The following is a 12492-nucleotide window of genomic DNA, read 5'->3' on the forward strand; positions in this document are numbered from 1 at the left end:
ACAGGAAGTGGATTTAAAATATGCGGTTGCGCTATTTATTTATGCACCAAAATAAATAAAACAAAACACAAACCTAGCTCCATTTTAGAGCACTAAACAGGTTTCCTAACTATGCAATCGGACGGCTAAGCTGTTTCCCGATTAAAACACAAACATGTTTTACACACAAAACGAAACAAAACAGTACACACAGTACCTTTTTCGTTGATACGATTGATTACACTCAGAGTCGGGCTCTTCACACAGCAGCCCTTAAGAGACCAGCTGCTCTCCTTTTAATACCCTGCACCTGGCTCCAATTTACAATAATATCCAGGTGCAAGTGATAATTAATAATTAAATAAATTAACAAATAATAATTACATTTGGCATGGTGATCTTAACCACTTTCCTGCCAAAACCACACATTCTGTGTTACAATATATACAGAGAGATTTCGATATGACCTACAATTTGTAGTTTTAGAAGAAATAACATCAGATAATGTACAAAATGCACATGAATAAATTTAAACAGATGTGAGTGTAGTTACCATGGCATCAAAAGCTTATTGGTACCTGCAGGTTTGTTTTCAAACACACTTTCCCTTGACAAAGGTATGTTAAACATACCGAAAAGTTGGCTTCTGACCATATCAAAGCAGTCCTTACCTACTACAGTGGCCTAGGGGAGTCTTTAATGTATTGGGGTTCCGAATCATTTTATCAAGGATGCCAACTATTTGGTCGAACTTTGGCCTTTCGCCCCGTTCCTTTTGCCAGCAGTCAAGCATAAGTTGGTGAAGACCAGGTGGACAGTCCATAGGCGCTGGGAGACGGTAGCCTTCCTCGATAGCTTTGATTACCTTGAGGGGACAAAACCAGGCAAGGTGAGCTTTCTGTACAACTGCAGTTCTTTAGTTATTATTATTTATTTCTTAGCAGACGCCCTTATCCAGGGCGACTTACAATTGTTACAAGATATCACATTATTTTTTACATACAATTACCCATTTATACAGTTGGGTTTTTACTGGAGCAATCTAGGTAAAGTACCTTGCTCAAGGGTACAGCAGCAGTGTCCCCTACCAGGGATTGAACCCACGACCCTCCAGTCAAGAGTCCAGAGCCCTAACCACTACTCCACACTGCTTTCCATTGGTGAGCGTCTTTCCATTTTTAGCACATGATATCTGATAATCCACCATGTTTTAAAAATGTATTCACTGGATAATTGTGCATGGCTGGCTGTCATATGTTTTAAAGGATAAGCAGACTACCCTGGTGCATCTGCTGGTTGTCAGCATATAACAAATTATTTTAAGCACAAGGTCACAGTGTCCAAGTGTTAATGAGACAGGTGTCTGCAACAATAAAAATGAGTCCTTATACTAGAGTTTTCAAATACACCAGACAATTAGACAAATACACCAGACAATTAGACAAATACACCAGACAGCAATAGTATATTTCAAACCAGACTTCTACTAACCAATAGTAAAAGACAGAGCAACTGCTATAAACAACCTCAGTGCTATAATGCTTAAGATTCTGTTAAATGAACAAGTTTGCCTTGACTTCTTTTAACTTTCTGATATGTGAAAAAATGTGCTGCTTCTTCCCTTCGTAGTCATAGTAAATTCTCGTCAGGCCAATTTAAATGTGAATAAAGTGTCAAAACACTGGAACTGTCTAGAAAATGTAAATATCTATTTTTGCGTTCCCCAATGTATTTGTTTTTCTACATCCTGACAGACCATAAACTCTTTGACATTGAAACCTGTCAAATATTAACCATTTTGCACGTCACTAAAATGACTTGTCATTCGGTTTTGTCTTTTTTAATCTTTGATGTCTATCATTCAACCAGCAAAGCTTAAAGGTTTAACTGTGATGTGAATGTTAAATGATACGTAGCCTTGTACGTGTATGCAGGGTTATCTGTTATGAATAGTTTCTCTATTTCCTAATATGGGAAAGTGCTCCCACAGACACAGGGCATCAGCCAGACACCTTCCAGACAAGACCTATTGAACTCTGCTGGATTAAAATTCTTTATTTCATGTTGCCCATCACTGCTTGCATGGAATTTGAATTCAGCCATACCCTAATAAAGCCACTTTTGTTAACAGAGCAATGAATAGCATCATAATTGTCATCCATCCCGAAATGAACCAAAAGAGCACTGTCGCTGTAACACTGAATAATTGCATGACTGGGTAAAATTCTCTGGTATGTAACAGTCATGCTCTGTTTCTGAAATGGTCATTTTTTTTGTAAAAATGTCCTGAAATTATGGTAGTGTTCTGAATCATACAAATACACTCCATTTCCTTTTCTGCAAAATTCAAGGCCAGTTTCATGAATATCAAACCTAACTTATTTATTTGAAAGCTATTCTCTAGAATGGTTCATATTATACATTTATATAAATAAATAACACAGAGGAGGGAAGTGAACAAAAAATAATCGGCACTGCCAGCCATGTTTAAATCTGTATGCTGTGGATTTTCACTGCCTGATTACACCGTAACAAATTTTTTATTTTATTTTGGTTCCTGGGTAGTAAGTGTTATTTCCTAATTGCTTATGCCTCAAAAGTGTAGAAAATGGCTATTATTCCCCACAAACTTTGCTTTTGTGACCAGGACAGTGATATTTTGAAATTTACCTATTATCCAGAACATTCCAGATAGATTCAGTGCTGAGTAAACTTGGAGTAACTTCTAGAACTTTCTAGAACTTTCCAGTAATATAAATAGTAGTATAAATACAGGGGCCTTAAGCCCAGCAGTTCAGTTTAGTTCCAGCTGCCTAAGTGGATACATATCTGCATTTTTCTGAGATGGCATCAAGGTCATAGGAGACTTCAAAATGGTGGCATTCCTGATGGGTCTCCAAGGCGGTTGTACCAAGTTTCCCTGCTATCTTTGCCTTTGGGACAGCAGGGACACCAAGGTGCACTACCACAGGCGGGACTGGCCACAGCGGACCGAGTTCTCTGTGGGGAGGAACAACGTCAAGTGGGAGCCACTGGTGGACCCCCGGAAGGTGCTGATGCCACCACTGCACATCAAATTGGGCCTTATGAAACAATTTGTCAGAGCTCTAGATAAGGAGTTGGCAGCCTTCAAGTACCTTCAAGACTTCTTCCCTAAGCTGTCTGAGGCAAAGGTCAAAGCCGGTGTCTTCGTCGGACCACAGATAAAGAAGATCCTGGAGTGCAATGAATTCCCCAAGAAGCTCACTAGTAAGGAGAAAGCGACTTGGAACAGCTTTGTCGCAGTGGTTTGGGGCTTCCTGGGCAATCACAAGGCCGAAAACTATGTGGAGCTGGTTGAGACTCTGGTGAAGAACTATGGCACAATGGGCTGTAGGATGTCCCTCAAAGTCCATATCCTTGATGCTCATCTTGATAAATTCAAGGAGAACATGGGAGCGTACTCGGAGGAGCAAGGCGAGCGCTTCCACCAGGATATACTAGACTTTGAACGCCGCTACCAAGGACAGTATAATGAGAACATGATGGGAGACTACATTTGGGGGCTGATTCGTGAAAGTGATTTACAGTATAATCGTAAATCTCGAAAAACTACTCACTTCTAAATCTTTTGTAGTCATTTTTGTATTACTTTAGTATAAATACATGTTAATTTGGATTCATATGTTGTTTTTTTCTGACTTTATGTGAACGAAAAGACACAGATTCGCCCGTTTTCTCATTGGAAATAGGTAAATTTCAAAATATCACTGTCCTGGTCACAAAAGCAAAGTTTGTGGGGAATAATAGCCATTTTCTATACTTTTGAGGCATAAGCAATTAGGAAATAACACTTACTACCCAGGAACAAAAATTGTGTTACATAGTGTTACTGGAATTTATAATACTGAGGAACAAATCAGCTGTAAGTATTGGTCTATTCAGTCAAACCTTCTATATCTTTGACTGAATTCCATTTAAACATTGTACTTATAAGTGTAACAGAATACATAAATAAATAACTTACATCCTGATTGGACATGTCCCAGTAAGGTCGCTCCCCATAGGACATGACTTCCCACATTACAATTCCGTAACTCCAAACGTCACTGGCGGAAGTAAACTTTCGGTACTGTATGGCTTCTGGGGCTGTCCATCGGACCGGAATCTTTCCGCCCTGTTCATTAAAACTTGCATCAGTCATGGGAGTAAATCTTAAGACCATGAAATCCTGTTTTATTCCCTAAAACTTATTATTGTTGCTTAAAGAGAAAAGACAGCAAAGATATGGTAACAGAAATGTTATACATGTTAGATATTATATTACATTTTCACAAGACTTGTTCTTAACATTGGTATTCAATTTTTGTTTCTAAAGTTACAGTAAAGGTCAAGAGTATTAAAGAAATACAGACAAGCTTGCTTACCGTTGTGGTGTAGACAGCTTCGTGATCATCTTCTATTACTCTCGACAGGCCAAAGTCACACACTTTACATACAAGATTGCTGTTGACTAGAATGTTACGTGCTGCCAAATCTCTATGAACATATCCCATATCGGAAAGGTATCTCATCCCAGCTGCGATCCCACGCAGCATTCCCACAAGCTGGATAACTGTAAACTGGCCATCGTGTTTCTGTACACAGAGACAAGAAATCAGGTAAAAGTGGAGATTCTAAAGGAGTTAGTGGTGTACAAATGTGACGCATCACTTCTTAAACAGTGGCACTGTCCTAGTAAATGGGGATTTTACATTACCTTTAGGAGACCCTCAACCCCTTTATGGGCTTCCATATTTCCAAAGGAAAAAGTACATGCCAATAAAATAAAAAAAATAAAGACAGTCTGACTCCTATGAATTATTTCCTTGGGATTTATACAGACAACTAGAACTGTGTTTAAAATGTCATGCTAAAGGTAACAGTAGGGGTACTCACTCTAAGAAATGCATCCAGCGCCCCATTCTCCATGTATTCTATCACAATCATAACTGGTTTTCCTGCAGAAAAGAAAAAAAGCTTAAAAATGGCTTCTTATTAAATTTTTTATTTTTTTTGCACGAGACCCTTTAATAAATGGTCTTTCGTGAAGCATTTACGTGAGCTAAACATCCTCAATGTTTTAAATCACAAAAAATAATAAAATAAAAACCCTAGTGATAGAGAATGTATTCTACAGAGATAGCCTATATTGGTAATGCTTCAAATCTGACTGACTGTAACAAATAAAGAGTAAACAGCTTGTTTAGATAAAGTGAAATGAAAATACTTCACTGGTCTTTAACTTTTGTTTACTTCCCAAGAAGAGTTATAAAGCATACAATCTACCTCAGTTTTCCCTTTCCTTTTAACCCTGGCTACATGTTGCTTCTTTCTTTCACTTGTAATTTAAGCATGTGCTCTTGTGGCAGTGTGCTCCGCCCCTGTGTGCATTTCTGTGTTGTATGTTACGTGTTGTGTGTAAATGTTGGTGTTTATGTATAAAATACACAGGATATAATATGGGTTACGAGCACGAGTGTTTAAAAATGTAGATTTGTAGCACGAGGATGGCACAAATCACTTCACGTAACATATAAACACACTACGCACAAGGGCGTGGCCACATTGCCACAGCTCTTTATAGCAGTCATGAGCTGTTTATCTGAGAATGTGACCCCCCAATGCTCTGGGAAAGCAAAAACATTTTGTTATTATCTTCCCATTATGCTCAAGCAAACTGAACACTGCTTACCCCTTGTAACAACTCCTTCCAGATGAACCACATTTGGATGGTCAAACTGCCCCATGATGCTGGCTTCACCAAGAAAATCTCTTCTTTGTTTTTCTGTATAGCCAACTTTCAAAGTTTTGATAGCAACTGACAGGTCTCTTTTTCCTGGGAGCTTTAGACGTCCACTACATACTTCTCCAAACTCCCCTGGAAAAAAACAAATGGTTGTGTCACCTACAGAAGACCTGGTGGCTAGTATGTGACAAACTGGTAAACGCAATAGCATATTATTATGACGGATGTCAGTACTGCCACTAAAAGACAGTGGCATCACTCTGTAACCATGTTACATACAACAACTGTGATGATTGAATCAGATAATAACAAACAGCCTTACAGGCTTACAGAGCAGCATTTTTTAAAATCAGGGAAAACAAGTAATTTATCTGAATTCTGAACATATATTGTTATTTTCTTGGTCTACAAGATGAAAATCACATCTTAATTGCAGGTTTTTTTTTTCTTCGGTGTCAGTAAATAGAGAAAGAAATAGCATCACCACTCAAGGTATAAATATTTTGCTGTCGTTGTGATGCATGGGTTTATATTCCAGCTAAATAGAACAGACCAGAAAAGCAGCTGCCTTACCTGCTCCGATTACTCGCTCAATCTTAATGCACGAGGCGTCCAGCTCCTTGGCAAATTGATGGACAGCCCTATTCGGGTCCTCATAGGTTTCAGGGTCAACATATGTTTTGGTGCCTGGAAATTTAACTGTAAGAAGAATAAGAAATGGCTACAGTTCCCATTACGTAAGCACACCACGCAGCCAACACTTGACTGGTACACAATTACAAAGAGCTCTATTCAATATGCATTACTTGAATACAGGCTGATGAAAATGAATTAAGTCAAGAGGTTGGTTAAAAGTTACAAGCAAGAGTTCCCTCTCTTCAACAGCTAAACTACTTTTCCTACAGGCTGTTGGTATTAAACACTGATTACAGCTATATTCTGCATTGCAGCTTCAGATAAATTGAACTTGCCATCAGGATAGGGAACATACTGCTTTTAATGTGTGACTGGCAGCAATATGGTGCAGTTCATTGTCTGGGGGACTATTGATTCTTCCATGGAAGTCCATGAGTGAATCAGGAAAAAGTTAATAACTCCCTATAGTTCACACAGACAACACTTAATGATTCAATTCTTCACTATTGTTGCAACAAGCTTGCACTGAGATAGCCTTATGCATCCCTAAAAAGCCCTGAATAATTCCTTATTCAAGCTGCCTCACAGATTCTGACAGACCAGTCCTAATACAGCATACAGACATCAAACAGCAGTGACGAATGATCTCACACAAGCCTGGAAACATGGTAAGGTGGAAATAAACAGAATGGACTCGCTCCACTGACTTTCTGGTAGATACTGTCTGCACTGTTCAAAATGGAACTGCAGTACAAGAAGTTCTAGAGACAGGCTTTAAAAAAGAAAGTCACAGACATGAAGTTACCTTGCAATATGGCTGTTGTTTCCCCAATGAAATGTAATGTGTGTACTTTCTTTGGAAATTCTTCAGCAACAACACCAATACAGCTTTATATATAGTGTGATTTAAATTACATTTTTGTTTTTATTCGTATTGCTGGTGAGATAACAAATAAATACAACATAGCTTTATAGTTTTGTTTTGTATTTAAAACACACTTACAAACAACCTAGATGTCAAAAAGCATTTTTTTAAATTAATGACTATGATACAATATGAATTGTACTAGGATCTTGAAGACTAGGATCTCGGATCTATACATTAATTTGTATTAAGTATCCTGCCCTACCTGGATTCCCTCAAAGCCACATCAGTTGATACAATGTCACAAATAAAAATGAGTTCTGACATTATATTGTCTACTTTTACATGCCTTTCACTTCCAAACAGGGAGTGATGCCAAATGAAATTCTCTCCACTCTCATTTATAATTGCTTCATACGTCCAAGCTGTCTCAGAATCTGATAGGAAATGTCTTCCTGCAATCTCCCATGCAACGCACAAGATAAATTGGGCCTGCAAACCCGATTCTATATGGTATCTATCATCTGTCAGCCTGCAGCATTTCTTAATTTAATATTGCTGCACCAGTACTTTTATAATCTTAAACAGCAAAAAAAAAAGAAAAAAAGAAAAGAAAAATCTACGTTGTGAATGCATCTGTTCTCAAATAGTTGATCTAACAGGTATTTAGTAACACTCGCTGTGCTCTCTCTCTGTGGCAGCCAGCTCTCTGCAGCACTGCCATGTGACACCCTGACCCTTTGTTTCCTGATCAGCAGTTTGCCTATGGCCCAGATCAGCACAGGTTGGCTATGAAACTATCTGCAACTGCATCTCCAGGGGGATCATTAGGACGGTGTGAAACACTTAATGGAAAGGTAGCCAAAGAAGAGAACCTTGGAACAGTATGACCATACATTATACAGTAGATACAGCAAATGAAGATGTACAGGATGATAAATGTTAGCTTAAAATGTGTTCCAGTTTTATATATTTACATGGCATGATGTTTTTGTAAATTTAGCCTGATTTACTTTCAAGTGCTCCCCCCCCCCTCGCCCGCTCGCCTATTAGTACTCAAACAGCTGTCAGAATGACAGCTAAAACAGAGTGTTTTTTTTAAAGTGTGTAATCAAAATTGAATCAACCTAAAATGATTGTATTTTTTCTTCTCTGGCAATGCAAATATGAAATGCTAATACAGTCCATGAGCCACTTACATTGAAAGTAAAGCTCCTCATCTCCTTCCTGGTCTGCTTTGCTGTAGCCGCAGTGCCTTAATAAGCAAACAACAAATACGTGAAAAATGAATACATTCATGTTTTTGGATTTTAAAAAAGAATGCATCCACAACAGTGAGAGACAATGTTTATGTGCAAATAACAAATGCTACAAAAGCCTCTGTGGTCTGTCTAGTATTACAGCTGAGAACCAGGATGTTATTGTTTTACCCTCCATTGAAACAGACCTGTTTTTTGTACAGTATTTAGAAAGTCATGCAAGCGATCCTCCATTTATACTATCAAATCAAATATATGGATAACTGGGTTCTGCCTCCTGTGCTGTCAGTAACTTTTCACTCTATGAGGTTGTTTTTCAATATTTGTAATTCCCATTCATGAATATCAAACTCTATTTTAAAGAACAGCTAGATTTGAAACATGAAATATTTGTCTGCCCAGTCGACCACAGGGAATACACTGAAAATGAGACGTTGACTCTCACCAGAACTTTCTTGCAATTAATGTAATTGTGTTCCCGTTAGTAAGAAACTGAATGTAATCCGTCAGACAAAATTGTCACCTCATTTGATGGGGTGACTGAAAGCCTAATTCACAAACATCGTCTCACCGCAGTGGAAGGTCAGAAGGGCCTGCGAGTGCATACCTTCTTCCAATAATGAATCCAAACACCATGAAGACGAGGATGATGGTCCCTGCCACAGCGACTACAGCTATGATAATGACGGGGTTCTGTTCGCTGGTGACGGCTGTGGCTGAAAGAATGTTATATTACAAGGAACAATTAGTGTCAGACTCACAGGCAGTTAACAGATCACATGCAAGATATCAGAAAGGCACATTTTGGTTAAATCAATGGGCATCTCCTCCAAAAATGTGTATTTACCCTGTCTTTATAAATATTTAATAACATCATTTCAATAAAGAGTTTTTTATTGGTGTATCAATATGACTCATAGGCAATTACAATAGAAATAATAACAAATACAATAGCAATTTAGGAGCTAAAGGCTCAAAGCTGCAAAATATATATATATATCAAACTACGGAGATATACCCCAGGGGTGCCCGAGAGGGGGGGAGGATGAGCACCCCAGTCGGACGGACCAAAGGATATTGACACTTTGCAATGGACTAACGACGACGAGTATGGAATGTGTTTGCGGTAAGGTCTGCAAGAACCCGCGTGGCCTGAAGATCCACCAGGCCAGGATGAAATGCGTGCAGGTGGCGCATGCGACACAGCGCACAGGAATCATTCCTGGTGAGACGCAGGAGGAGCCAGGCCCGGAGTCACCCCACAGTGCCCGGAACCTCCATGTGATGCAAGCTCCAACCTCACGCACAGCATAAGAACAGCGGCGGGTCAAGTGGCCTCTAGCCAACAAGGAGAAAGAGTGGTTCCAGTTCGATGAAGATGCTGACACAGTCCTTGAAGTAACAGCCAAAGGTGAAGCAGACAGACGTCTCCAGACAATGACGACAATCATTGTTAGCCTGGCTGCAGAGAGGTTTGGCATGGAGGAGAAGAAAACAGTGAAGGCCCCATACAACATGAGCAAGAGAGCGGCAAAGATCCACCAGATAAGGCAGGAGTTGAGAACCGTGAGACGACAGTTTAAGGAGGCGAGTGAGGAAGAGAGCGGAGCCCTGTTAGAGCTACGCAACATCCTCAGGAAGAAGCTCATAACCTTGCGGAGAGCCGAGTGGCATAGAAGGCGCAATAAAGAGAGGGCCAGGAAGCGGGCTGCCTTTTTAGCAAATCCATTTGGATTCACCAAACAGTTGCTAGGGCAGAAGCGAAGTGGCCACCTTACCTGCTCCAAAGATGAGATCGACAACCATCTCCATAGCACCTATAGCGACATGGCCAGAGAGAAAGAGCTGGAGCACTGCAAGGCCTTGATAGTTCCACCAGTACCAACCACAGAGTTCGACGAGAAGGAGCCCAGTTGGAAGGAGGTACAGGAGGTTGTCAAGAGGGCAAGAGCAAGCTCAGCCCCTGGACCAAGTGGTGTGCCCTACAAGGTCTACAAACGCTGCCTGAAGCTACCACATCGGCTCTGGAGAATCTTGAAGGTGATCTGGAGGAAGGGCAAAGTCGCTCAACAGTGGAGATGTGCAGAAAGTGTATGGATTCCGAAGGAGGAGAACTCGAAGGACATCGACCAGTTCAGAACCATCTCGCTGCTCAGTGTTGAAGGAAAGATATTCTTCAGCGTTATGGCCAGGTGTCTGACAGACTACCTCCTGAAGAACTTCTACATTGACACATCAGTCCAGAAAGGAGGGATCCCAAAGGAGCCAGGGTGCCTGGAGCACACAGACGTGGTCACGCAGCTAATCAGGGAAGCCCGGGAGAACAGAGGAGACCTTGCTGTGCTGTGGTTGGACCTCACGAACGCCTATGGCTGCATACCCCACAAACTGGTTGAAGTGGCTTTGGATCGGCACCATGTCCCAGGCAAGATCAGGGATCTCATACTGGACTATTACAACAGTTTCAGTTTGAGAGTCACCTCAAGGTCCATAACATCGGAATGGCACATGTTTGAGAAGGGAATCATCACTGGCTGCACCATTTCAGTGATCCTGTTTGCCCTTGCCATGAACATGCTGGTGAAGTCAGCTGAGGTGGAATGCAGAGGCCCGTTGACCAAGTCTGGTGTGCGACAACCTCGTACCAGAGACTTCATGGACGACCTGACCGTGACAACAACAATATCTGTCCCAGGAAGTAGGTGGATTCTGAAGGGGTTGGAAAAGCTTGTCACCTGGGCACAGATGAGCTTCAAGCCAGAGAAGTCCAGATCCCTGGTGCTGAAGAGGGGGAAGACGGTGGACAAGTTCCGCTTTGCCATTGGAGACGCACAGATTCCATCCATCACAGAGAAACAGAGACACGGTAAAGAGTCTGGGCAAGATGTTTGACAGCAGCCTGAGGGATACAGCATCCATCCAGATGACCAACCAGGAGCTGGAAGCGTGGTTGGCTGCAGTGGACAAGTCAGGTCTACCTGGTAAGTTCAAGGCCTGGATATACCAACATGGTGTCCTCCCACGGATCCTCTGGCCCCTCCTCGTTTACGAGGTCCCGATTTCCACAGTCGAGGGATTCGAGAGAAGGGTCAATAGCTACCTTCGCAAGTGGTTGGGATTACCGCGAAGCCTGAGCAGCATCGCCCTGTACGGTCAGAAGAACAAGCTAAAGCTACCCATCAGCAGCCTGAATGAGGAATTCATGGTGACCCGTACAAGGGAGGTGCTGTAATACAGGGAGTCAAGCAACCCAAAAGTCTCCCAAGCCGGTATAGAGGTGAGGACAGGGAGAAAGTGGAGGGCTCAGGATGCAGTGGAGCAGGCTGAGTCACGGCTATGGCACAGCGTGCTGGTGGGCACGGTGACTCCCGGAAGAGCTGGCCTTGGTAGCATTATAACGCCACGCTACGACAAGGCCCAAGGGAAAGACAGACGGAAGCTAGTGCAGGAGGAAGTGCGAGCAGCAGTCGAGGAGGAGCGAGCCAGCAGGATGGTTGGAATGCGGCAACAAGGAGCCTGGACAAGATGGGAGCAAGCGGTGGAGCGAAAGGTCACATGGTCTGAGCTTTGGAAGGCCGAGCCCCATCGCATCAAGTTTATCATTCAGGCAGTCTACGATCCATCCAACCTGTTCTGTTGGGGCAAGGTCGATTCACCATCATGCCCTCTGTGCCTGAAGAAAGGAACCCTTGAGCACATCCTCAGCTGCTGCTCAAAAGCCCTAGGCGAAGGTCGCTATCGCTGGCACCACGACCAGGTGCTCAGAGCCATAGCAGATGCCATCTGCAGTGGAATTAGCCACTGCAAGCTCTTCCGACCAGCGAAGCAGGCCATCACTTTTGTCAGAGCTGGGGAAAAGCCAACACCAGCTGCTAGAACCTCCACAGGTCTTCTCGCAACAGCTCAAGACTGGGAGTTGAAAGTTGACCTGGGAAAGCAGCTTAAGTTCCCAGACACCATCACAGTGACGACACTGAGGCTAGACA

The 12492-nt window shown here is 42.0% G+C and overlaps 1 protein-coding gene across 1 annotated transcript in view; it reads right to left on the minus strand.

Moving 5' to 3' along the window:
* LOC117403006 (ephrin type-A receptor 7-like) overlaps positions 1–12492 on the minus strand; it is an 84155-nt gene that overhangs the window by 9290 nt on the left and 62373 nt on the right. Inside the window, exons 8-15 of the mRNA XM_034004814.3 lie at positions 9114–9222; positions 8447–8502; positions 6320–6445; positions 5693–5878; positions 4897–4958; positions 4386–4595; positions 3986–4135; positions 651–844 (exon numbers count right to left, since the gene is read on the minus strand). Coding sequence (XP_033860705.1) covers positions 651–844; positions 3986–4135; positions 4386–4595; positions 4897–4958; positions 5693–5878; positions 6320–6445; positions 8447–8502; positions 9114–9222 — 1093 coding nt within the window. The remainder of the gene's footprint in view (positions 1–650; positions 845–3985; positions 4136–4385; positions 4596–4896; positions 4959–5692; positions 5879–6319; positions 6446–8446; positions 8503–9113; positions 9223–12492) is intronic.

This window comes from Acipenser ruthenus, chromosome 5, assembly GCF_902713425.1.
Source record: "Acipenser ruthenus chromosome 5, fAciRut3.2 maternal haplotype, whole genome shotgun sequence".
Classification (NCBI taxonomy): Eukaryota; Metazoa; Chordata; class Actinopteri; order Acipenseriformes; family Acipenseridae; genus Acipenser; species Acipenser ruthenus.